The 27,380-nt window shown below is 38.7% G+C and overlaps 2 protein-coding genes and 1 long non-coding RNA gene across 6 annotated transcripts in view; 1 reads left to right on the forward strand and 2 right to left on the reverse strand.

Moving 5' to 3' along the window:
- Nucleotides 1-830: 830 nt before the first annotated feature.
- Nucleotides 831-11,563, reverse strand: SNRPN (small nuclear ribonucleoprotein polypeptide N). 3 transcript variants are annotated; one of them, XM_077868640.1, is made up of 7 exons: nucleotides 11,438-11,563; nucleotides 4,660-4,811; nucleotides 2,735-2,846; nucleotides 2,160-2,312; nucleotides 1,587-1,725; nucleotides 1,107-1,232; nucleotides 831-1,004 (listed from the first exon to the last, which is right to left on the reverse strand). In XM_077868640.1, exons 2-7 carry the CDS (start codon nucleotides 4,788-4,790, stop codon nucleotides 967-969), a joined length of 699 nt encoding a protein of 232 aa, XP_077724766.1. In that variant the 5' UTR covers nucleotides 4,791-4,811; nucleotides 11,438-11,563; the 3' UTR covers nucleotides 831-966. The 3 variants fall into 3 exon arrangements, with proteins under 3 accessions (XP_077724766.1, XP_077724751.1, XP_077724758.1); XM_077868625.1 differs by lacking the exon at nucleotides 11,438-11,563 and adding an exon at nucleotides 6,032-6,172; XM_077868632.1 differs by lacking the exon at nucleotides 11,438-11,563 and adding an exon at nucleotides 6,032-6,170 and having other exon boundaries at nucleotides 4,660-4,830.
- On the reverse strand, nucleotides 11,432-25,592 carry SNURF (SNRPN upstream open reading frame). 2 transcript variants are annotated; one of them, XM_077868649.1, is made up of 4 exons: nucleotides 23,315-23,688; nucleotides 17,540-17,656; nucleotides 15,818-15,913; nucleotides 11,432-11,563 (listed from the first exon to the last, which is right to left on the reverse strand). In XM_077868649.1, the coding sequence occupies exons 1-4, from the start codon at nucleotides 23,671-23,673 to the stop codon at nucleotides 11,458-11,460; spliced, it is 678 nt and encodes a 225-aa protein (XP_077724775.1). In that variant the 5' UTR covers nucleotides 23,674-23,688; the 3' UTR covers nucleotides 11,432-11,457. The 2 variants fall into 2 exon arrangements, with proteins under 2 accessions (XP_077724775.1, XP_077724784.1); XM_077868658.1 differs by lacking the exons at nucleotides 17,540-17,656; nucleotides 23,315-23,688 and adding an exon at nucleotides 25,432-25,592.
- Nucleotides 23,867-27,380, forward strand: part of LOC144295963 (uncharacterized) — a 28,617-nt gene continuing 25,103 nt past the window's right edge. The window contains exon 1 of the long non-coding RNA XR_013363117.1: nucleotides 23,867-26,086. This is a non-coding gene — a long non-coding RNA (uncharacterized LOC144295963). The remainder of the gene's footprint in view (nucleotides 26,087-27,380) is intronic.

Below are 27,380 nucleotides of genomic sequence, written 5' to 3' on the forward strand. Positions count from 1 at the left end.
CCTCTTCCCTCTTCTTTTTAAAAGGGAGTTCATCACTATTGAAAAATCAACTCAAACTGAACCTAGATACTTGGGCATCCCTTAGCTATTTAAGTGGAAGAGACTGTCCACTCCTCTAAACACTTCCAGTGTATTACTAAGTGATACAGCTGGATATAATTTGTACTCAAGAACATCAACTACATTTTAGGGGTAAGTTATATTTAAGTAACACAATTTACTCCAAATATGAAATCCCTCTTCCTCCCAATACCCAGGCTTTTCCATTTATTTAAAAATTTATAAGTAAATACTTACTGGCATGTGGTGATGATTATTCCAGGATCATATCTTCTACTCTGCTCACACAGGCACAAGGGAACTACTAGAAAAGCTCAAACTGAGGTAAACCTCCAAGAAAAAGAAAATCTCCAATTCCAAATGGTTTGATTTAAATGAACAAATTCTGATTCATTACCATAGTTTCCTTCCATAGGTAGCCTTACAAGGCCTTTCCCTATACATTCCTTCTTCCCTTCAAGTATGTATGACATAACAAAGTGGAGGATGTCGCATGTGAGTCTTAACCTAGCCACTTAAACCCCTGGTTAACAGTTTTCTTCTGTGTCAAGGTTACTGACTGATACCAGTCAATGCATAAAGTGAATGTTAGGAAGTTTAATCAGGTATCACAATCATTTTATCTTAAAAATTTAAGAGAAAAGTAATTTAATGAACTGCTTAACAGAATTCATCTCATCCATGTAACTTCAAGACCGAAACAAACCCAGTCTTCTCTTTGATCTCAACAAAATCAACAGTCAAAAAAATGTACAACATACAACAGTACCTTGCAGTTTAATTGCTTTGTGCATTTATTAGCTAATATTAATTCATCAAGGAGGGAACAAAAGCTCACAAACAATCACACGGTTTCACAAGACACATAGCAGGGAAAAAATGGACTTAAGAAGGATCAACAGTATCCTAGGGTCTTGGTGGACGCATTCCTGGGGGAGGTGGACCTGGGGGAAAAAAAACAAAATTCCATGGGACCATTAGAAAAACAGCACATAAATATTCAGGGCCCCCAGCCTGCACCACTGCATAAAAGTGTATCCATTCACCTCTAATTCCTGGTGGAGGGGGTCTCATTCCTGGAGGGGGCATGCCTATAGGCGTCCCTCGAGCAGGCGGAAGCCCAATTGGTGGGCCCATAGGTGGTCTCATACCAGGTGGAGGAGCCATAATGCCTAGAGAAGAAAAAGGGTGGAAATAAGCTCAGCTGACAGAATAAAATACAAGATAATATTTAAAGAAATGGGTACAGATACTAAGTAGAGGGTTGAACAATTTCTCCTGGATCATTACCATGTAAGCCATCCCCAACTCAACAATCCACAGCATTTCACTAAAAAACTACTGTTTAAAAATGGGAAACATACTTTAAGCAACTGGTGGTACTTAGGTTGCTCCTTAGTTCAGTATCTTCTTAGAGTATTTTTAGCCATCACTTCCTGAAGATAATACAGTCTTTTCACAGAATCACCCCCCACCCACATATATCCTTAAGAACCAAATTCTTACTTCTTTTTTCAATTTCTTACCTGGAGGTGGTGTTGCTCGCCCTACAGGAGTGGGTGGGGTCCCCCGTCCTGGTGGGTATTGAGTTGGGGCCCCAGCAATGCTGGCAGTAGCAGCAACTGCAGCCGCTGCTACAGTTCCTCTTCCCTGTGGAGTCATTACCTGAGAAGGCAGGGTTAGATACGAAAAGGGACATTCTCACATTATTCAAACACAAAATAAGTGGTGGATACTGGGCCTATTAAATATGAAATAATTATAGCAATTTTGTACTTCTCCCATTATTTTCTTTTTAAAAATCTTGGCATACTAATATATCCTCCTAACACCCAACATGCCCTATTTTAATCTATTAAGTCCTTTCATTTTCTCAATTCTGGTTTACCCATCCATATTTCTCTTTACTCACCAATAGTGATAAGTTTCTTATCAAGGTGACTTTAAACTTTTCCCCTCCTAATGTGTATTTGTCCTTCAGCACCCTTGATAGCATATGCTGCTTACATAGAATAGGATGTACACTCAGGCTTTTAAATCTATTCAGCCTCTAGGCAATTTCTCTCAATAATATAAAACCTTCTCTCCTAGTTCCTCACCTGTTGGGATGGTCCCCCAACCCCTCGGACAGGGCCTGCTAATCCAGCAGGAGCCTGGGGAATTGGAACACCAGCTGGAACTCCTCTGCCAGCTGCCCTGCCAACCCCAGGACCTCCTGCAGCTCCAGCAAGTGGTACTCGAGCAATGCCAGTCTGAAACAAGAAAAATTAGTTTGAAATCAAATGACTTACTAATGTTAATAATCTTATTCCTAAAAGATTACTCCTTCCAACTATTTTTCCATACCACTTGCCTTGTAATAGTTATGAAGATCAAAGTAACAGACAGGTATGCCATAAAGGCATTCTACAGGTTCAATGTACATGTCAAATTTTGAGTACATATATATGAATCAGCCATTCCACCCATGTCTAGGTAATACCTAGCACACAAAGTAATTCATCAGAAAGTCCTTAATCAACAAGTATAGAAAAATACTAACATTAAGTGCTGGGCACATTTTACTTGACAAATGTATAATTATTATGCTTCATTGTACCCTGATTTAGCAAACATTTAAAGTGTGGTATAGCCTTCCACATTCACATTCTGTCCTGTCCTACATGTTCCTTACATCTTTGGGGGGTGGTCCTTCCACAGTCATGGAAACCAAGTTCTCTCCACGTAGTAACACGAGACCCAAAACACGCTTTTCTTCACGCTCTGGCTGCTTCGCATTCTTTGGCCTACAAATCAAAAGTAAACTTTGGTAAGGTAAGTTTAGATCACTCAATAGAAGATTTACAGTTCATTAACTATCAAAACAATAATCTGATGCCAAGATATCCTTGCTATTACTAAGTTATGACAAAACAAAAACAAATACAGTAACTCTAGACTCACTGACATCAGGGTAAATGGTGAAGTCCTTTTCCTACAATTTATTCCAGAATGTTCCCTCAATGTTAGACTACAGAGCAAGAGTAATTTCTTCATGAAACACAGATGTAAATGTAGCCAATGGAAGTAAGTTTTGTACATCATTCTTAAGTAAATCTGGATGACAGGCAACTAAAACAGTAACAAGAACAGGCAATGAGGTCATACCAAATGATAAAGAAAAAAAGGTTTTGAGTAATAGAGATGCATCTGTATTCTTGGCTTTACCACTTACTATATAACCACATGGAATTAAAAACAAATTTAAAAAAGAGAAACCTTGCATACAGTAACAACTGTCAGCAGCAAAAATCATACATTCATGAGCTTTATACTACATAAGACAGATAAAATCAATTGATAATGCCATTTAACAATCTTCTCTAAATACTACCAGAGAATAATGCACAGTTTAAAGCATTATGCATGTGAAATTATCACCATAACTTAGTGAGAATAGTGAAACAAAGAAATCCATATGCCTAAAACTCTCATCAAGTATCTTCACAATTTTCAACATCATTGGGTTTATTCTATTTTCAGGAAAATTTTGGATTATGTAAAACAAAACACAAATATTCACCATCCTAGAATTTCTGAAATAATCCTACTTGATATATTGGGAGGACACTTAGAATACATGAAAAGGAAAGAGGAGGAATAGATTTTGAATTCTCTTCAAATTTGCCTGACAAGTGAAGTCTTAAGAGTACAGCAGACAACTGATGCTGAGCATCACCTTTTTTTTCACATTTAACAAACCTAGGTGAAGTAGGCAAATTAAACTTCTGGACAGAACATCATTGACTGTGGAAATAAAGTAAATCAATCCAAGATCTCAGAGGTCCAGAGATACTACAATCACCAACTCAAATGCTCTGGAAAAGTCAACAGAGTGGAATGGAAGGAAGTAGGATGCCACACTAATATCCACCAATTTCTGTGATCTTGTTGCAAATGGTCATTGAGTAGCCTGTGAAAGGAAACTCCCTGGTCACAGGTATAAAGAGGGTAGACTAATGGTGTAAGGCACAAATACAGAGGTTATTCCTGAACAAATGAAATGGGCAAATCACAAAATAAGTGAAGTGGGTTAAGAACGGACATCAAATCAGCACTGTACATGATTATTTAGACAAAACAAGGGAGCATGCAAAGAAGCTAGCAGAACAAATGTTAGTATACTCCTAGCCTAGAGTATACTAATCATATCCCAAACTCCTCAACCATTAAGAGCAAATTATTCTTCTAAAGATTCCTTTAGCCTGAAGGAATGCTACAGAACCCAATCTGGTTTTTCTTCTTTATTTTTAGAACCTAACCTATTGACAACATTTCTTAACTTTTTAAATAAACATATTCTGGTACTCTGCTCATACCGTGCAGTTCTATTCTAAATTAAGTTCATGATTATGTTTGCAAAATTAGAAAAGTAGTAATAAATACAGTGACTCTAAGACAGAGTTTCTGATCCAATTCAGAGATGGTTCAAGGAGGATTAGGCAATAAGCTAGTCCTTCCATAGTTTCCTTCCTTCCCTTCACAATTACCGCCTATAATCTCTCAGTCCTATGACCCTCTTCCTCAGTCTCCCACTAACCAAACCTAGAGTGGTCTTACTTGATCTTCCTGAATTCATCACAATCGCAGAGGATCAAGTTCATATGCTTGTCAAAAGCCTTAAAGGTGCCAATGAAGATTCGGCCATCTTGCAAGATACATCTCATTCTATAGTCAATGTGCTGCAGCATCTTGCTGCTCTTTCCAACAGTCTGAAAGGAATAAGAAAAGCTGTCAGTCATTAACTTGCCTGCAATTGTGTTAGAACTCTCCACATCATGTCTTCCCTACTCTTTAATCAAGCCAAATTTGAGTTTCCTTATCATATCCTCCCTCCCATGTTTTCTCTAAAAATCCCTTTCAGTCTCAAGATACTGGACCAAACTTAGGACCAGGACATCTATATTCCTTTGCAGAACCCTCTACTTCTCAAAATGTCACCCTATGCAGTTTCCCATCATCCTAACTATATTTCTTCCCCAACAGATTCACAAATCTAGTTTCCCGTTAGTATTTTATCATTCTAATTCCTTGCCTTTCCCAATTTTAACCCCAAATACCACACTCTTTCAGAACACTTGATCCTATGGACTATTTCTTTCCCCCAGGCCCCCAGACAAGCAGTGGAAAATTCCTACATCCATCAAAAACTTTCCAATCCCCATCAACCCAATGCAATTACAAAGTACTATTTAGTTCCCCAAGACCTTTATCGTAGTTACATCACACCCCACATCCCTTCCCATTCAGAATGTGGATCAGTGTTTCTCAAATATTTGTTTCATTTATCCTACTACGTCACCTTTTAAAAATACTTTTATCCTATGTCACTAACTCCGCTGAAATTTTAATATGCTGATAATACCATACCATACCTCTATTCATTTACTATAGTCCTTAGAAAGACTGCAAGCTATTTTAAAATCTAATATTCCTTGCACCTCTCAAAATTAGGTTTTTTTGCTAAATTAGGTTTTTTTGCCTTGGTATATCCCTCTTGTTGAGAATACATGCTGTAAGTTATCTGAAGTTTAACAGAACCACAAAACTGATTAGGATGTTCTATCTCTCTACAGACTGCTTATTATTGTGTGTGTACTTACTTCTCAAGCTGTGAAGCACAAACCCCCTCTCCATTTTCTAAATAGACTCCATGTCTATTTTAACATAAGAATCCTCCATCCACAGGATGGTCCCTTACTATTGTAAATCATAACCAAAACTCTGTTCTGTATTTTCTCACATGTAAGATTCCTGTTAAGACGTTTTTTCAACCATTTTATCACTACAACAGGACAAGACATAAAACATCAAATAAGATTGATTCCTTATTTCTAACATTAAAAACCCAAAGATGCCCTACACACTATGGCAAATCATTATATTAAGCCCTTCTAGCAGTTTTTCACTCTTGTCTTAATATACATCTTACCATGGTTGCTGTTCCACCAAATCCAATGTCCAGTTAGGTTTCAGGATCCTTAAGACCTAAGGGAAGGCTACAGATAAAGGTATGATGCAGGTTCTCCTACAAACAATGCAAGCTTGGGGCAGAAGCTTCAAACAGTAGATGGAGCCTGTAGAGGAAAGCATGATCTAGCTGCACTGCAATCTACCATGTTTAAAAACAGGTAGACAACTTTTCATGAAAATCATTATAACAGACATGTTCAAAAACACTTCCCATTTTCTTTTTTTTCACTTCCCATTTTCTTATACCCACTCAGTGTATACAAAATTTCATTATTCTCACCTTAATCTCCATATTTGTGCACCTAAAATTGACAAAGTTTATAAATAATTTTTGTTTTATACAGAAATTTTACAGGCCTCAAAATCACTTTCATTTCCCATTCCAAAAATGTAATCTTTTTTCTTTCCATTCTTATTTTAGGTGTAGCTCTTTTTTCTCTGGTCCCATGTCATCTCAATGTCAACATTTTACACACGTTTTACACATCTGAATTACTCCCCTCAGTTAGGAGTTAGGTTAAAACTTTTGCTTCTTAGCTAAAGCACCTAAATATTTTCAATTTCAATGACCCCCTGACTCCCTCCCTTGCCCCAGCTGAAATCTCTTCAAAATAATGCTACGTTATACACCATCATGTACCTGCTTTTGACTTTGTACATTAAACTAGAACACAAAACAACTGAATACCTTATGTGGATATATGGGGAACTTTCTTAGTCATCTAAAGAATATGCAATATTACAAAAGTGTTGTTCTTCCCATTATACGAATGAAAATGCTCGATGGCAAACAAACTGTCAAAACTGGAAAAGGGTCTCAAACTACCAATTATACTTATTTGAAAAGTAAACACACAAATACGACTTTAAAGAGAATTTGGCTCTATGCATAAAAGTAGCCCCATATCATAAGCAAAATCTGATGTAATTTTACTTTTAACAATACAGGTATTTCCAGTAAAATCTTTCTTCTATTTTCAATAGAAACACCTTTCAACCAGTGAAATACACTCGTTAAATAAATTATGAGTTATCTATTTCAAGATGTAAAATAAAATCATTTAAGCTGTGGTTGTGAAGTGTAACATCAAAACAAGAAGGTAAAAAAAAATACAAGAAGGTAACGGATGTTTTGAGGATAGTTTTCCATGTGGAACTATAGAATACTAGATCAGAAAAGAACATAATAGCATGAAAGAAATGATTCACTTAAGGGTGTAAGATGTAGAGGTTTCCTTATAATTACAAAAATCTGATGGCAGTTAAATGCATTTGTAGGAGAACTGGGAGTATCAGAATGTCTAAAAAATAAATTCCTCACCATTACTCAGAATACCTCTTAAATTTTGTTCTCCAAATGCAAACTGCCATGTACGTTTTGTACATTTCTTTCTGAATGACAATTTACCTATATACATCCTCAACACTGTCCATACTTCTCTAACATTTATCTTAACTGTCTATAATATCTATTCACTTGCTGTTTCTCCCATCTACCCAATTTATGTCTTCAAACATACAATGACATCAAGGAGACCTCCTTTTGTAGCATCCAAAATTTGTACAGATTTATGTTTTACATAAAACTGACATGTGATGATCTCCAAAGATCTATTCATACCCTCCCCATAAAAATGTAGTTTCTAACCCAAGCTCACATGACTAGTTTAAGGCCTATAATATAGATGTTCTGAGTCCTGACAGGATAATCTATAAAGCAGAGTCTAAATCCTTGTATAATATATTTGTATATTTTTTAGATTAGCAATTTTCATTTTTATATTATATCTATTAAAATATAAAATCTTCAACAATCTATTGTAACAAAGTGGATTCTCTACGGAAATAAAAAGAAACACATAGAAACACAAATTAAATGGTAATCTGAAGTTGTTGGTGGAAACAGGGAATATATGTAAAGGAACACGAGGGATCGTACTTTGGTAATATAGAGTCCCCAAATTACCTGGCAATGGTTTCAAAAGTCAGTAAATTTACAAAAAATTAGGTGTAGTTATGTAGTTAATGTAAAATATTTGATAAACTAAGACATACATTTTATGTGCAAATCAGAGTAGGGGTTAACTGGGATGGCTAAGAAAGATTTCCCTTAATGAATAGCACCTAAAATTTAGAAACAGTTTATCTCTTATCCCTAATTTAATACACCATAATCATGAACCCTTGTAAGGGAAAAGACTATCACTTTGCAGATTGATCAAATTTACCTCCATAGCAAAAGACAAAATGCTTCAAGAAGAAGAGCACAAGAGCAGGAACATAACACTGCACTGATTATATTGTTATGATAAATCTCCTCACATTAAAAAGTATTTAAGCAAACAAACGGCTCCAAGTCCCGAACTCAAACTTCCTAAGATTCCTCACAAAAGTTCTAACTTCTAGAAAGTCTGCACTTTAAAATGTTTAATCTTTATAAAAACCTAAGTGAAAAGATAAAGTGGTCAAACTTGGCCAAGATACATAATAGAACAAATGAGAAATCATGTAATAATGGGAATCTATTAGTGCTCATTTAAATCTGGTAAATATCACATCCTTAACAGAAAATGTAAAAAACCTTTAACAAGTAAAAGAAAACACAAATAAACAGAAAATATTCATCCACAAAACAATGCCAATTAAAACCACACACACACACACACACACACACACACACCAATTTTCCATTTTTGGAACTATTTATTTATCAAAGGAAAAAAAAGGACAGCAAAGATGGTACTGAGAAACTGTGCTAATAAGTAATTATTCTGGATGGCAATTGACAGTGCTTATGATGCTGTCAGAAAGCAAAATAAAAGAACACTTAAGAGTCATACTAATATGTATACCCTACATTCCACAATTGGATCTTTATCCTAATAAATTTAAGATACCAAATATGTCTTTAAAATATATAACTAATATTTATAAAAGCATAGCAAACTAGAAAAAAAACAAGTACAAGGGAAAAGCAAATCATGAATAAACTATCATTTATTCATTGCAAGTGATAATTAAATGAGGAAGCATTAATGATATACATTTAAGTGGAATAAATACAAAATAAAATCATTTAAAGGCACGATTCCAACTAAAAAAAGCAAATGGGCAAAATGAAAGAAAATTCAATCTTGCACTGTGATTGAAACATGGATTTTAAAATCTTTGGGTTACTTCCCCATTTTTCTTGGATAGCGCTTGGATGCTTTAGATTTCTATAGTAAAAAAGAAACCTATTTTTTTTTTCTTCTGTCAATTGTTAAAATGTCTTTTAAAACTATCCATCTACATATATTCTTTAGACCTGATTCTTTAGGGAATCCCTGGGATGGTTCAGTGGTTTGGTGCCTGCCTTCGGCCCAGGGCTTGGTCCTGGAGTCCCGGGATCGGGTCCCACGTCGGGCTCCCTGCATGGAGCCTGCTTCTCCCTCTGCCTGTTTCTCTGCCTCTCTCTCTCTCTGTGTCACTCATGAATAAATAAAATCTTTAAAAAAAAGACCTGATTCTTTAACCCAATTCTTAGACTGGACCTTTTTCTAGAAATTCATCTGGTTCCCTACTCTCTAATGTTTACTTTCATATACCTTCCTGCCTATAACCGTTTCTCATCTTTATCTTCTATAGTTTTCACCATTCCCCAACTGTCCCAACCTAGTGTTTTCATCTTTAAATGTGGTTCTCTAAGAAAGAGAGAACTTGCTTTAAAAGGGAGAAGATAGTATCTCAGGCTTTGCCTGCCATTCAATCTGTCACAACCACTCCAGTCTGCTCCTGTAGTTACAGATACAGCTACAGACCATAGACAAAATAAAGTTACATGGCTGTGTGCCAATACAATTTCCTTTACAAAAACAGTGAGTGAGTTACTTTACTAACCTGTTCTAAAATAATCCTAGAAACTAGTGCTGTTAACTAGCACTTGAAACTAGAATAAATCATGATATCAGAAAATCAGAGGATTCTACTTACAGATCATAATATATAGGGATCCTTGGCTGGTTCAGTTGGTAATGCATGTGACTCTTGATCTCAGGGTCATTAAGTTTGAGTATCGTGTAAGTAAGTAAATAAATAAAATTATACTTAGAACCTACAAGAGGATATGAACTGCACAGAAGAGCCAAAAAATTCCTGGTTAAAAAAAAATAGTCAACTATTCTAATATATTTAAAAATGGCCTTTCTCTGGGGGAACAGCTGGGGACAAAGATAAGATTCCACTGCTTGAAATCAATTCCAATGCCCCGTAATCAACTCCAGGTAATTACTGGAGAATCCTGAGTAAAGGATTCAGCAGGAGAATTTTTCTCAGAGAATCTGTTTTTCATCCTTTACTTTAAAACTCAAAATAGTGGCTATAAACAATCCTAATTATTGTGAGTTGAGGTTTAATACACCAAAGCAGAAATAAAGAAAATCTAGAAGGAAACTCATCTATAAGCCCCCTTCCTCTCCTAGTTTCTAAAAAGTATATTAAACCCTTTGGATTACAGTCATTCAAATCTTAAAATTTTTAAAAATTCACATAAAACATAAAAAGACACACTGTAAATAAATCTACATCACATTGAAAAAATCCTGCATAATATTTTTATTACACTGTCAGCTGAATCAAACACATTGATACAGTGTCAGCTGATCCAAATACATTGTTGAAAATGAAAAATGAAAAAAAAGACAGAACAAAAAAGGTAAATTAGTAAACAAGCATGGGAAAATATTTAGCTTATTTGATTATGAATGTGATGTGTATTTATCATTCAGTAGGCATAAATGATATATAATTAAAACAACCAATACAGGTAAAAGCGTATTGTGACTAGCATTCCATTTTCTCAAGGCAATACAGACTAATATTTTGTAAAACAATTTAGAAAATGTACCTAAGCTTATATTTCTAATTCAGTTTATTTTCATATCTGCATACCTGAGGAAATGATCCTAATCTGTTATTCTCAGCAGTTCACTGAAGTTTTATTGAAACTACCAGAAAAAAATGAAGTTTCTCACAAAAGTTAACTACAAAACATTCAATATTAAAGCAGTCATTTATATAATGCAGTATTTTTATACAATGTTAATTAGAAAAATCAATGGAAATTAGGTAATAATAAAACTACCTAAAAAGCATACACTACAAATGACTGAGAAAGTGCCAGGTTAAGAATATCAAGGTTCTATTGCTTGCTTTTACTTTTTTAAACTTTCTGCGGGTGTGAAAGTTTTAAGAAAACAATGTGAAATATTTTTAAAAGATTTATTTTAACGTATCCCAAATAATTGACCTCCAAACACATCATTTATTTATTCCTAACCATGACTGTATCAGTTCTAACCTGGTTTTTCACTTGGATATTAGCTACCTGGATGTTCCAATACTGCTTTAACCACCTCTTGGTGTCTCAGCCAAGAATGCCTGTCTCAGTTCTGCCTGGAAATCCACCACAGGGACTTGCTGCTGCTGAGATCGCCTTGGGTACAGCTGACACCTATGACAAGAATACAATACATAAAAAACAAATATAAGTTAAAAGAGTATTGCCTATATGGATAATAATAGAAAAGAAAATGTGGAGACCCTTACATTTAAAGAGAGCCTGAATTAAGATCACAGCTTGCTATTACCTTATGAAGAGACTATAACAGGAGTCTCCAATCTACACAGGAATGTGCAAGGAACAGAGGTACTATTGGGGGGATAGCACCCAAGAAACTTAAAAAGTTTTGTTTTAAAAAGCCCTGTGGAAAAACCATTAGAACCATATCCATTACTCATTTTCTAACCCTATATGGAAATAATTTTTTAGCCCCTAGCAAGGAGGTATTTGCTAAGTCAATTCCAGCAAGACATTAAGGCTGCTGTTATCCATACTGATACGCTGATGAGTTACCACCTAAAACAAGGAACTACCAGAGCCCAAGTTTTTCGGATCTCAAACTATATAAACTGACTACCTATTAGAAGGGAATTCCAGATGAAAAATCCTCAACATATCTCTTTGGATCAGTAATCTGGCTGTGAATCTAATTCTGAGAATGATGTGTTACTAGCTAACAAAGACAAGCATGAAAAAAAAAATCACCACCAATTCTGCCCTTGTTAAATGTATATGTGTATATATATGCATGTGTATATGTATAGAAATATAGATCTACACAGCAGTTAGATTTGGAAATGAGCCTGAAAAAAGGTTTATTGCATTATTTTAATACAGTTTTTAAATGACATTTTTAGTATTGTTATATAATAAAGAATTAGGTTAGACTTTGTCCAGGACTCCTGGGAAATAACCTCTAAATCCTTGAATTTACCAAGTGATAGAAGTATCTTCATTATTCTTGGTGAGCCCCTTGGATCATACTGGAGCTAAAGCTAACAAGAAGATTCAGGATAGGGGCTGGCAAAGCCAAAAAGACCAACCATGTGATTAGAGTGTGGGGCCTTGGACTTGACCTCTTGGGAAGGGATGGCATCAAGGGAGATAGAGTTCCTGGTCACATGATCAATGATTCAATCATTTTTTAGTAATGAAACTCTAGTAAAACTTTAGAAGGCACCCAAAGGTCTAGTCAGTTTCCCAGTTGGTGATATATAAACACTAATGTGCTGAGAGTATTATCCGAAGGACATGAAGTTACAGATCTTGTCCTATGAATCTCTTCATTTGGCTTATCCTGATTTGTATCCCCTATAGTAAACTTAATAGTAAGCACCGTGTTTTTCTTGAGTGCTGTGAATCATTCTAGCAAATTACGGAACCTGAGGAAATAGTGGAAATCTTGAATCTATATCCAGCTGTTGAGAAGTGCAGGGGGCCTAGAAAATCTGGGATTTGCAGCTGGTTGGTATCTGGTTGGTAATCTTATGGAGGGACTGTACCCTTAATGTGTCAAACCTGCACTAACTCCATTAAGAGTCTGAATTACACTGCTCATGCTTTCAAAAATAGCCCACTTTTATTTAGGCATTCTTAGTCCAATCCTTTATTACCAACGGTAACTGAAAGTCTGACTTAATCAGTTCTAAAAAGTGTTTCAGATAAAAAAAATTTTTAGTTTTTAAAAAGCTACTGGAGTGTTCCTCTTGTGTTTAACCTGAAACCCAACTGCAAACTAAAACTGGGAACATCGAATACAGTACACCTAACATTTATTTCATAAAATGCAGAATATAATTTAGAACGACATCTAAAAGGTTGCATAAAATAGACTCTCCAACCCCAACCTCCAAATTCTCTCAAATTTATAATACATCAAAGAACAGGAAAGGGGGCACCCAGGTGGCTCAGTCAGTTAAGGTCTGCCTTTAGCTCAGGTCATGATCTCAGGATCCTGGGACTGAGTCCATCAGGCTCCCTCATCAGTGGTGGTTAGGGGTAGGGAGAGTCAAGTCAGCTTCTCTCCTCTCTGGCCCCTCCACCTGCTTTTTGCATGCACGTTCTCTCTCTCTCTCAAAAAAATAAAATCTTTTTTTATACCAGTGAGTGAAAATTAACAAGACAAGAAACAACAAATGTTGGAGAGGATGTGGAGAAAGGGGAACCCTCTTGCACTGTTGGTGGGAATGTGGACTGGTGCAGCCACTTTGGAAAACTGTGTGGAGGTTCCTCAAAGAGTTAAAAATAGAGCTACCCTACCACCTAGCAATTGCACTACTGGGGATTTAACCCCAAAGATACAGATGCAGTGAAAGACCGAGACATCTGCACCCCAATGTTTATAGCAGTTATAGCCAAACTATGGGAGGAGCCTCGGTGTCCATCAACAGATGAATGGATAAAGAAGATGTGGTTTATGTATACAATGGAATATTACTCAGCCATTAGAAATGACAAATACCCACCATTTGCTTTGCTGTGGATGGAACTGGAGAGTATTATGCTGTGTGAAGTAAGTCAATCAAAGGACAAACATCATCTCTTTTCACTCATACGGGGAATATAAAAAATAGTGAAAGGGATTAAAGGGGAAAGGGGAGAAAATGAGTGGGAAAAATCAGAGAGGGTGACAGAACAGAAGAGACTCCTAAATCTGGGAAATGAACAAGGGGTAGTGGAAGGGGAGGTGAGCAGGGGATGGGGTGACTGGGTGATAGGCCCTGAGGAGGGCACTTGATGGAATGAGCACTGGGTGTTGTACTCTATGTTGGCAAATCGAACTGCAATAAAAAATATACCAAAAAAAAGGGAAAAAAAGTAATTCCCAAAATAAAAATGTAATAAAAGAATTATGAGCTCAAAAGAATAAAATAAACAGAGAAAATGGAGATATCATTAGCCTCATCAGTAATTTAATGTGCAAATGAATGTCTTGCAACTTTCCCACAAATAAAATGAGTAACAAAAATAGAAAACAAAATTCTACCCCCATCTTATAATAGCTTTGTAAAGAAAGCCTTATATTTAAGTAAAACAAAATGTAAGTAATATTAATAACAAATATTAACTTTCAAATTGACTTCTGTATCTTTGTTAATAGCTAATGCAAACCTGTTAACCAACTTTAAGCTAATGATAAATGAAATTATTATGCTACCTATGCTCTACAATTTATATAATAAGGTATTTACATGCAATGACATAGATCTCCAAGACATATTGCTGCAGAACAATAAATCTCATAGATGTAAGCAGATCAAAAGTATGCCTCTGTCCCTTCTTCCTTCCATGTGTGTATACAAATGAATGAATAGGAAAGGTCTTAAAGTACAGACATCTACATACCTGTAGATGATCTCTAGGCAGGGAAGGACAATGGAGGAAATGGACTGCTGGTAATTTGACGTAGATACTTTTTATCTCAAAGTTATGTTTTATAACATACATGCAATATACATGTACATGAATATATAATATTCATGTATTTTTAATACTTGTAGTTTTGGAAAATAAATAAAACAGCTTTGGCAAGGGAAGAAAAATGTTACCCATTGATTCTGTCAAGATACATGATAATAACAAAATACAAGATCCAATGAATACCAGTATGTGTCAGGTCATTAAAATGTTGGTATATTTTGCATTAAAGTAATCCTTCTGGAAAGCTAAATTTAAAAGTATGTAGGGGTGCCTAGGGAGCTCAGTTGGTTAAGTGTCTGACTCTTGATTTCAGCTCGGCGCATGACCTTGGAGTTGTAGGATGGTCTCCCCCATCAGGCTGCTTGGTGGGGAGTCTGGTAGCAACTCTCTCCCTCTGCCCCTACCCTGCTCACTCTTGCACTCTTTCTAAAATAAATAAATAAGTCTTTAAAAAAATTTTTAAAAATAAAAGTGTATCTATGCATAAATATCCTATGTAAGGAAAGGAACAAATACATTCATTTCAAGTTTTTAATTGGATAAATGTTATTTTTTAACCGAAATAAAAATCTGGATAGTGCAACATTAAGTATGAATATATAAATTAGCATTCCATCAATTCATAAAAAATTTGGCAAACATAGAAGTGATTTAGTAACAATATGAATAAAACAGAAATAACAAATATTAAAGGTTAAGGATGAAGAATTTTATTAAGATAAAATCCACCTACATATTTGGGAAAAAAATGCCTTTTACTAAAATTTTTACAAAAGTTAGTACTACATGGTTAAGGTTGACTCCACTGTTTTGTTCTATATTCTATATTATAAGCATAGATTTCTTTCATTAAATTAATTTCAGTACCCTTCATTGCAGGATATTCCATCCCAATATGAACAAGAATTCTAAACTAAATTGGTTCTCAAGCCACACTATACTCACTCTTGGTTGCTCAGTGAGGCTGTCCTTCTACGTTTGACTTGGACTTCCACCTCTGGGACGTGCTGTTCCGTAGTCCGTCTCAGGTGTAAGCGGTCCCTGAAGTAGGGGACATCCATCATCAACCTTAAAATAACCACTTATTTAAAGGCTGTACTTAGAACTATTTTTATATAATGGAGTATTTAAAGTACTTGTAATCTAATTAAAACAAGGTAGTAATGTATGTAAACTATATCTCAATAAAAATGGTGGAAAGGAAATGAGGCAAAATTTAAATGAGAAAATCCTCCAATAGTCACGATCTATCCGAAAGCCTCTTTCTCCCATTAGAAGTCCATTAACATCAGGGGTGCCTGGGTGGCTCAAGTGAGCATCTGACTCTTGGTTTTGGCTTAGTTGGTGATCTCAGAATGGCAAGGTCATGATCTCAGGGTGGTGACATCAAGCCCCATATGGGGCACAGCGGCTAGTTTGCTTCAGAGTCTCTCCCTCTGCCCCATTCCCTACCTGCAAGCACCTTGTTTCTTTCTCTCAAATAAATAAATCTTAAAAAAAGAAAAAGCTCCTGGCATCAGAAAACTGGGAGTGATGGAGATATCAGAGAATTAGGCAAAAAGAAAATATTCATTTCCACTTACTTTTACATATACAGATATAAAACTATACATTTGCAGAAACATATTTATATACACTGACCTACTACCCATACCTACATACCATGAAAAAATAGTAATGTTGGAAAATATTTTATTAGGACAGATGTTTTAGTATAATGGAATAAAGCATAAAGTTTAAATTATACGATTACTACTTAAGCAGTGCTCATATACGATTTCTACTTAAGCAACCTCTTGTTGAAATGTTATTTTCCTAGGGTCTGCAAAACAAAAAATAAAAGGTTGCTTAAGCAAAAAATAAATACATAAAACCAACACAGCTACCACCATATCATGACTGCAGAACTCACAAAATGGCTGCTCAAGGGATCTGAATATGAAGTCTCCCACCTGGGTCATCCATGTTAGAAACTACAAGAACCACTCTTAAAACTGCAATTTAACAATGCTTATCAGAAAGGAAAGAAGAAAAATCATTTTATGAAAGTCATGCATATATTTCAACAGAATTCAAATGAAGCATCCCCAAAACTAATTCTTTGAACCCTTGCTATTTTAAAATTCATGCTATACTGTGCAAGGTAACCAATCAAATAAATAGCTTTTAAATAAGCCCAAGTTGTTTTACTGCTTCAAAAACTACAGTTTTCCAATCAAGCAATAGAAATCATTTAAAAATGTACATGAGATTTTTAAATAATAAAAGTATAGAATTTGCTCATCTCCTTGACCTTTGATCAGGCAATGGTTTCTTAGATACCTAAAGTACCAGAGAAAGGAATCCATAAATTGGATTTCATCAAAAGTAAAAAATAAAAAGCATTTGCTTCAAAATATACTATTAAGAAAGTGAAAATACAACTGGCCAAATGGGAGAAAATATCTACAATTCACACAGCTGATTAAAGCCCAGTATGCAGAATATTTAAAAAACTCTTAGAACTCAGTAATAAAATGAAAAAACTCCATTTAAAAATAGGTGAAAAATTGGAACAGATTGATTTCCAAAGACTTACAAATTTGTATCAGCACAAGAAAAGATACTTAATATCACTATAGCCCCTAGGGAAATGCAAATCAAAACTACAAACACACTACTTCACACCTCAGGAGTGGAGGAGGAGGTGGAGAAACTGGTAGTGGGAATGTGAAATGGTGGAGCCTCTGGCACTTCCTAATAATGTGAACCACGTAGTTTGCATTTGACATCGTAATTCCAATCCTAGAGGGAGTAAAATAAAAACATAAACTTGAGTGTGAAGGTTCCTAGCAGCATTAATCAAAGTGCCAAAGAGTGGAAACAACCCAAAATAGAACCACTAAAAAAAAGATAAAATATGGTGTGGTATCATATATTCAGTACAATGGAATGTCTGTCATTCAGTCCTGAAGAGGAATGAAGTATTTATAGATGAAACAGTTTCACAGATATAGTCATTAAAACATTAAAATTATATAATAAAGAACTATCATGGACCACTACATTGTAAGACTGTCAATTATGATTAATAGTTCATTAAAAATAACTCATTACCAAAAAAACCTTTAAAAAACTAAAAATTTCAGTTCCTTTATCCCTTTCATAGCAGTTGCTCAGTATGAAAACGTCTGAGTTCATTGGAGAAAGGAACCAGCACATAAAAGTATTAAATTTTCTAAATCCATTTTAAAGTTACATGTAAGATAATCAAGGAACAGCTTTGTTTTGATAATCTAGAACTTTGTTCTAAGGGGGGCACCTGACAGAATGAGCACTGGGTGTTATTCTGTATGTTGTCAAATTGAACACCAATAAAAAATAAATTTATTATTAAAAAATAATTTAAAAAAATAAATAAATATATGTACATTTATACATTATAAACCTCCTGCATTCTCAACCTAAAAACCAGCTTTCAGAAAATAAGCATTTAAAGGGAAAAAAGTGGGGAAGCCGGGATCCCTGGATGGCTCAGCAGTTTGGTGCATGCCTTTGGCCCAGGGCGTGATCCTGGAGTTCCGGGATCAGGGATCAAGTCCCACATCGGGCTTCTTATGTGGAGCCTGCTTCTCCCTCTGTCTGTGTCTCTGCCTCTCTCTCTCTCTCTCTCTCTCTCTCTCTCACTCACTGTGTGTGTCTCTCATGAGTAAATAAATAAAATATTTAAAAAAAAAAAGTGGGGAGGCCTGGCTGACTCAGTAAAGCATTTAACTCTTCATCTGTAGATTGAGGATTCTAGCCCCTCATTGGGTGTAGATATTACCTAAAAGTAAAATCTTAAATAAGTAAGTAATAAAGGAAAATAAAAGATGGGGTGCCTGATTGGCTCAGTTAGTAGAGCACGTGACTCTTGACTTCAGAGTTGTGTGAGCTCAAGCCCCACACTGGGTAAAGAACTTACTTCAAAAATGAAGGGCAGCCCGGGTTGCTCAGTGGATTACCACCACTTTCAGCCCAGAGTGTGATCCTGGAGACCGGGTGGAGTCCCATGTCAGGCTCCCTGCATGGAGCCTGCTTCTCCCTCTGCATCTCTCTCTCTCTGTGCGTCTCTCACAAATAAATAAATAAAATCTTAAAAAGAAAATACTAAAAAAATGAATACAAATACCAGGGAAATGTTATATGTGCAGTTAGTTTTTTTGCTCCAAAATTACTTTCATTAAAAAAAATGAATGGGAGAAGATATTTGCAAATGACGTATCAGATAAAGGGCTCGTTTCCAAGATCTATAAAGAACTTATTAAACTCAACAGAAAAGAAATAAACAATCCAATCATGAAATGGGCAAAAGACATGAAGAGAAATCTCACAGAGGAAGACATAGACATGGCCAACAAGCACATGAGAAAATGCTCTGCATCACTTGCCATCAGGGAAATACAAATCAAAATCACAATGAGATACCACCTCACACCAGTGAGAATGGGGAAAATTAACAAGGCAGGAAACCACAAATGTTGGAGAGGATGCGCAGAAAAGGGAACCCTCTTACACTATTGGTGGGAATGTGAACTGGTGCAGCCACTCTGGAAAACTGTGTGGAGGTTCCTCAAAGAGTTAAAAATAGACCTGCCGTATGACCCAGCAATTGCACTGCTGGGGATTTACCCCAAAGATACAGATGCAATGAAACGTCGGGACACCTGCACTCCGATGTTTCTAGCAGCAATGGCCACAATAGCCAAACTGTGGAAGGAGCCTTGGTGTCCATCGAAAGATAAATGAATAAAGAAGATGTGGTTTATGCATACAATGGAATATTACTCAGCCATTAGAAATGACAAGTACCCACCATTTGCTTCGATGTGGATGGAACTGGAGGGTATTATGCTGAGTGAAATAAGTCAATAGGAGAAGGGCAAACATTATATGTTCTCATTCATTTGGGGAATATAAATAATAGTGAAAGGGAATATAAGGGAAGGTAGAAGAAATGTGTGGGAAATATCAGAAAGGGAGACAGAACATAAAGACTCCTAACTCTGGGAAACGAACTAGGGGTGGTGGAAGGGGAGGAGGGCAGGGGTGGGGGTGAATGGGTGACGGGCACTGAAGGGGGCACTTGACTGGATGAGCACTGGGTGTTATTCTGTATGTTGGTAAATTGAACACCAATAAAAAATAAATTTATTATTAAAAATAATAATAATAATACTGATTTGGAAATAACACAGAGAAGCAACAAGTGATGACACTATACAATGTTTTTCCAAATAGCCTAGCATTGTCAAATATTTAATGCCTTATATCCTGCCAAAAAAAAAGACTAATAAAAATTCTACTAAGATCTCAAAATGAAAAAGAAAACATAACATGTGAGGTAATTAATATCAGTCTACGTATCTTCCCATAGAGAAAATCAGAGGCTCCCAACCAAAATTTGTGGAACCACCAAATAGGAAATTCTAATCCAGCCAACACTCAGGAACTAGAAGGCAAAAGAAGTAACTGGCCTACACAATATTTGTTACTGAAAGAGACAATCTTAGCCACCACCAACTCTTACTCAAGCTTTCTGGCTCTGGGCCACAAAAGTGGAAGGAGACCAGTATTAAATTCCTTAATGTACACTTAAGATCAAAAACCTCGCTGTTCCTGTCATGTTGAGACAATACTCCTACCCTGCTTACTTCAAGGATTCTTCCTAAATATAACTAAGCAGCAGAGTGCACTGCTGAAGTAAGTGATGAAACTCCAAATGGATTATAGATCTAAATGTGAAACCTAAAATCATAATACTCAAAGAAAATATAAGCAGTAATTTCTTGGACGTTGGCTTTATTAGCAATATTTTCCTCCTTAGGTCTCCTCTGGCAAGGGAAAAAGATAAAAAGCTTTTGAACAGCAATGGACAATATCAACAAAATGAACAGGCCACCTGAATGGGAACTGGTATTTGCAAATGATAAATGTGATAAAGGGTTAATATCCAAAATATATAAAATTTAAAAATCCAACATGTGCACACACACAGAAATGAAAAAAAAACTCATTAAAAAATAGGCAGAGGAACTGAACATTGTTTTTCAAAGATAGCAGGCCAACAGATACATAAAAAGATGCTCAACATCACTAAGCATCAGGAAAATGCAAAACAATACCATATCGAGGCATCATCTCAAACCAATCAGAATAGTGAGTATCAAAAAAGACAAGAAGTAACTGTTGGGGAAGAGGTGGAAGAATGAAAACTCATGCACTCTTGGTGGGAAAGAAAACCAGTACAATCACTGTAGAAAACAGTATATAGGTTACTCAAAATATTAAAAACAGAAATATTACATTGATACAGTAATTTCACCTGAGTATGTACCCAAAGAAAAAAGCACTAATTCATAAAGATACATGTACCCTAGTTGACTGTACCAATATAGCCAAGTCACTAAAACAATCATCTGTTTACCAATAGATGAATCAAAAAAGCTGCAGTATATAAATACATATATATATATATATATACACACACACAATGACTATTACTCAGCCACAAAGAAAATGTTGCCATTTTTAACAAGATGAATGGACCCAAAGGATATGAGTGAGATAAGTCAGAAAATGCCAAATATCTTATTATTTCACTTACCTGTGGAATAAAAAAAAAGGAGGGGGGGGACTAAAACAAACACAAAGAGATACCCAAAAATACCAAGATGAAAACTGCTGGTTACCATGGAGAAGGGAGTGGGAGGTACAGGCTTCCAGCTACAGGAGGAGAAAGTGTAGTCAATGATGTGTACTGTTCACAGCACCGCATAATGACATAGTAACTGCACTTGTGAACATTGCACAACATGGAGCTGTTGAATCACGACGATGTACACCTGAAACTAATGAAGCATTGTGTGTCAACTAAACTCCCCACACCCCGCCCCAAAAATTAACTTTGAGGCTCTGACATCTTAAATGTGGAATTTTTCAGCAACAAATCTGAGCACATTGAGAGAAAAGGGAGGAATAAAAATCCAGCATCACCAGATAGAGGAAAGTATGAGCAATGGAGCACTAGACAGATGCACTGGGCAAACCAAGATAACACAAAATAAACTGTAGAAGCCCCAGCCAGACAGTCCCTTGCTTTAGCCATACCACAGTCCCTGATTGTTTCTGAGCACTAACTACAGACAGGGTTCCCACTGCCCAGTCATTCTCAGGTATCCCTGACCCTGACCACATACCCAGGTCGGCCCATAGGGCCCGCCATGTTTAGACCCTGAGCCTGCGCCACTGACCACAAAATGGCCGCGCTGACCCTGACCACCTACCCTGGTCTGCCCACAGGGCCCGCCATGTTGAGACCCTGGGCCTGTGCCACGGACCACAAAATGGCCGCACTGACCCTGACCACCTACCCAGGTCTGCCCACAGGGCTCGCCATGTTGAGACCTTGAGCCTGCGCCACGGACCACAAAATGGCCGCACTGACCCCTACCACATACCCAGGTCTGCTCACAGGGCCCGCTATGTTGCGAGCCTCCGCCACGGACCACAAAATGGCCGCCCTGACCCTGACCACATGCCCAGGTCTGACCACAGGGCCCGCCATGTTGAGACCCTGAGCCTGCACCACCAACCACAAAATGGCCGCCCTGACCAGGGCAGTACATGCTCGACCTGCAAGGAGCCAAAGGGATCAGATGTCAAAGCAAAATGAAATTATTTGAAGCAGTATGTGTATACAAGTGCGGAAAATAAATAGTATAACAGACTTCCAGCCTGTTTTTTAAAACTACTCAAACAATAACAGAACTTTCCAAGGTTTCTGGGTTTAGGTTTTCCTAAATTACATTCCAACACAGCACAAGCAGACATCCTGTTTCATAGAGGAAAAAAGGCCAGCCTATTAACATTGTGGGGGGAAAAAATGAAGTTCTTGAAAATGCCCACCTATACGCAAAGGTGGAATACAGAATACTGGATAGTTAACTTGTTAATTATTCATTCTCACCCAATTTTCACAGTAGCTCAAACTTCAAAAATGATGCTTCAATAGCATCACTAAGAATCTGACCCAGGCAAGGTTCCCCTGATCCAGTGCACATACTTACAGCCGTGAAGCATTCTAATCTTCTGAGTCTCTCCTCTGCTCCCCTTCAGCAAACAGCCTATAGCTCTCAACTTCTACAAACCCTGCAGGAGCCCTGACCCCCCGGTTTAAGGAAACTGAACATAAAGGCAGCATCACAAAAAGAATATCCAGAGACTAAGAAATTGTCTCTTGAAGGTGCTGCAGCTGTGGGATTACCCAATCTGGAACACGAAGTAAAATGTTGTAAGAAGGGGGTTGTTTCAAAGGTGACTGGATCCCCTTTGAATATCAAGAACTAGACTGTTCATAATGCAACCTGGGAAATCTACGACAATGAAAGGGGGGACCTCTCTGAAAACATTTAAAATCTTCACCAGTAATGGAGGCCGCCTGAGGTGGCACTCCAGATGCAGGGATGACCTCGCCCTTCCACCCTGCCTGCAGGCCCTGTCTTTCTCTTCCACCTTGAAGCGGAGAGGCAGGGAAGCAGCACTGCGGCTGGTGCACACGGGCAACAGAGACACGAACGCACTGCCTTCTCGCCCTCTGCAACGCAGTGTGGCCTCACAGGGAAGGGCAGCCACGGTACACGCTCATCAAACCCACGTCTTTTCTCCCTGCACCCACTGCAGCCGTCAGAACAGACAGGTGACGGGGTAGCTGCCCACCACGCCCCGCAGACAATGCACACAGGCCTCCCCGGTGCCCGCCCATCCCAGCTGCGCCCGCGCATCCAGAGCCCACAGCCTCCCCCACTGCGGCACTCTGGGGAGGGGCTCGCCGCCAGCCAGGCAGCCTCCTCTCCTCAGCCCTGCGCTCTGAAGATGCTGCAGACCCGGCCGCGTCGGGAGAGACGCGGAGGCCCCCCTCCCCTACTGCGGCAGGGGCACGGCGCCGGTTGCCCCCCCTCCATCCCCTCTCCCCACCTCCCGCCAGGCCCCCCACGCCTGCGCACATCCACAGCTCTGCAGTGGCAGCCATCTTGGCGAGCCTCACAATGGCTGTGACGCGGCACCACCAGAGCCCTGCAGACCGTACACGGAATGCAGGGAAGACCCCACCTCTCCGGCACTACATCCTGGAACTCGACACGCCTCGCATAAGCTCTGCATACCACTGCCTGAATCTTACGCCAGAACCACAAAAGTGAGCAATTACAAATGAGTAAAGTATCCAAAGACAAACATTTCTTCTGCTACCGCTTCCGGGGAGCAATGGACCACTGGTTCGCCCTGATACCAACTCTTAAGACGGCCTCGGGTCAGAGAACTGGACGTTCGCCCGTCTTCTGCTAAGTGCTGTGGACCACCTGCTGTCCCCACGGTCTGCCCTTCACCAGACGCTGTGCGCTGCCTGCACCCCGTTACCACGCTCCGTCAGCCACTGCGGTGAGAACCGCTCTTCCAGGGATCCCAACACCACACCGTCATCATCACCGTCACCCCCACCGATCCTCCCATCACCGCCATAGTGACCGCTCTTCCAGGGATCTGAGGTCCATCACACCATCACCACCACCACAGTCACCGTCACCTCCCACCGCCTCCAGATCCCACACACCCACCATGATCGCACCACACGTCACCATTACCACCACCATGGTGACCGCTCTTCCAGGGATCCGGCACAGACCACCACCATCGCCGCCCCTGGAACCCGCACACACACCGCCATCACCATCACCACCGCCCCTGGCCGCCCCTCCCATCACCACCATCACGGCCGCCTCCCTGCCCCCCGCCCCCCCCCCCCCCGCACACACCACATCCAAGAGGGTCACTGGCCCACCACGCCAGCCTCTCTACTGCCCTCATGGTGGTCTCCCAGCCGCCCCCTCCTGAACACTGCCCTGTCAGCCACCCGCCGCTCCTCCTAGAACTGCCCCTCCCTACCCCACCGTGACGGTCACTTCGCTGCTGATGACCCCGCCATCACTTCCCTATGACTGCCACAGGGATCACCTGGTGGACCCCCAAACCTCCAATACTGCCGCCCTGGCCAACCCCTTACCACCACCACGAACAGCCGACTTCCTACCCCCCCTACCATGGCGGCCATACCGCAGGGGACACTTCACCCTGAGGACCCCTCCTTCTCACCACTGTGGCCGCTCTGCTACCTCCCAGACAGCACGGTCACCCCGTCTTTTGCACTTCGGAACCCCACCGACCCCACCCCGCCCCATCTCCCTGCCATTCGCACCACCGCAGCCATGGACATGGCCTCAGATCTCTCAAGGACAAAGGGCCAGTTCAGAAACGATCTGACGTGAGAGGACAGATCTCCCACAGGAGACGGAGAGGGCACCGTCCAGGGAGGCACAACGGACCCTCAGACCCGCAAGGTGCCTCCTTCTTCTCCGGAACAAAGACTTCAGAGCCCGGGTTCCGAGTATATACAACGCGGCAAGTTCCGCAAACGTGGAACACTGAACGAACAAAGCAACTATTCCCCCAGGTTGTCTGTAAGGGCAGACGGACACACAGCTGACCTGGCCCGCTCCATCGCGCTGTCAGCCGCTCCTCAGGACAGACAGTCACGCATCTCCGGCGACCACTCCACTCTGCGCCCAAGTCACTGCGCCAAAGCCAACCAGTCACGCCAGCTCTACCTGCGCATGCGCAGCAAGACGCCCCTCCTGCAGGCTGCGCAAGCGCAACAGCTTGCCGCAGTGCTGAGGTCCTGCCGCAGTGCGGGCAGGCCAGTACCTCTGCTAGCAGGAGTAGTTGGATTCTGAGTAGCCAGAGAGTTAGCACCTGGAGAATGAGACCTCAGGGACTGCACCACCACCTTCGGCTTAAAGGCAAAGTCTCTCTCTCCCCTTTTTAATATGTGTAAAATGTTGAGATAAATCTTCGCAGGCACCGTGAGCCAAACAATCCTGGTAATAATCACCTTTGTGTCTTCCTGTAGACCGTGTCAGAAATGCTGATTCGGAAAAGTTAAATTGATGCAAAAGCACAGTCCATGCAATATTGCCAGATAATCAAAGCCCAGTCTAGAAGAAAATCTCTTTTAAAAAATACATTGTTTGAACTTTGTTGGGTTTCTTTTCCCCTTTTTCTTTCTACAATTTTTTTTGCAAGTTGTGAAAAAAAAGATGACAAAACAATTATGATACAATTAAATTCTCCAATACAGAATGGGTAAGTATAATTAGGAAAGTTGGTTACTCATTTCATATAAAACGAAAAATGAACTTGGATTCCTACATAAAACCTTTTACATCGGTACGTTGAAATTTTTACTTATAATCAGTGATAACCAGAGTGGGGGAAGTGGCAGTTTCATACAACAGGGATGAATAAGTAGATACAATGATTTTGTTTTTTTCATAACAGCATCTACAGATTTAAGGGACACTTTAGTAACTCCAAAATCGTTACCGATGTATAACATGGAAAAAGAAAATGCTAGGAAGTAAAAGCTAAGGAAGTAATCCTGGAGCTATAGTTGCATAGAATTTTGCATAGCATTGTTATTTTCACAATTCTCCATGTCAAAGAACTCAGGGTGAGGGTGGGCTAGTGATGACTAAATGGCTAAAATCCCCTCCCCATCCTCCTAAGCTAGTGCTTTGTTCCGAGTCATACTATACAAACAAGTGTGAAGAGATATACTAATGCAGACATCTATCATAATAAAATATTGGAAACTAATGTGCCTCATGAAAGATGCATCTATTTTATAGACCTATAAAAATAAATGTTTACATATACATAAATAATAATAGGCTGATATATATAAATATGGCTCATATAAAGAATGAATCATTTGAAACTATCAATATTAAACAGATTTTGAGAGATGCCTGGGTGGCTCAACAGTTGAGCATCCGCCTTTGGCTCAAGGTGTGATCCTGGTTATGGGATGGAGTCCTGCATTGGGCTCCTGGCAGGGAGCCTGCTTCTCCCTCTGCCTGTGTCTCTGTCTCTCTCTGTGTCTCTCATGAATAAATAAAATCTTTTTTTTTTAATTTGTTTAAATAAAAAAATAAAAATAAGCAGATTTTGATTTACAATATTGACTAACAGTTCATTTTTTACACATTCTTGTGAAGTAACATAAGGAGTTCATAACATACTTCCCCAAAAGTAGTATTGACTATTCACTATTTACTCCCCTACCCATAGAAAGTTAACTCTGATCAGAAGAGCAAAAAGGAATATATTATATAAAATTAATGCTATGTGGATATTTTATGTAAATATATGTTTACATGCATATTGAAAAAATGTATGAAAGAACACACACCACTACAGTTAGTGATGAAAACCACCTTGGACTCAGATTCATTTGAGTCAAATTATACTTTTGAAACTTGACAGCAATGTTACTTTAGGCAATTTATCTTTCTGTGCCTTTTTTTAATTTGTAAAATATGGAGGAATTGTACTTATACAAGGATTTGACAGCTAAATAAGTTAATATGTATATATA

This window comes from Canis aureus, chromosome 2, assembly GCF_053574225.1.
Source record: "Canis aureus isolate CA01 chromosome 2, VMU_Caureus_v.1.0, whole genome shotgun sequence".
In the NCBI taxonomy this organism is placed as follows: domain Eukaryota; kingdom Metazoa; phylum Chordata; class Mammalia; order Carnivora; family Canidae; genus Canis; species Canis aureus.

Coding starts and splice junctions, on each gene's coding strand:
- SNRPN (XM_077868625.1), bottom strand. Junction 2,313..2,734: donor AAGGACCACCCCCCAAAGAT/GTAAGGAACATG, acceptor TTCTTGTTTCAG/ACTGGCATTGCTCGAGTACC. Junction 1,005..1,106: donor CCCTCCACCAGGAATTAGAG/GTGAATGGATAC, acceptor TTTTTCCCCCAG/GTCCACCTCCCCCAGGAATG.
- SNURF (XM_077868649.1), bottom strand. CDS start 23,673: ATGCGCGGGCGCAGCTGGGATGGGCGGGCACCGGGGAGGCCTGTGTGC. Junction 17,657..23,314: donor TCAGGCGGCCTCCATTACTG/GTGAAGATTTTA, acceptor TACTCCCTCTAG/GATTGGAATTACGATGTCAA. Junction 11,564..15,817: donor GCCTCACTGAGCAACCAAGA/GTGAGTATAGTG, acceptor TTCTTGTCATAG/GTGTCAGCTGTACCCAAGGC.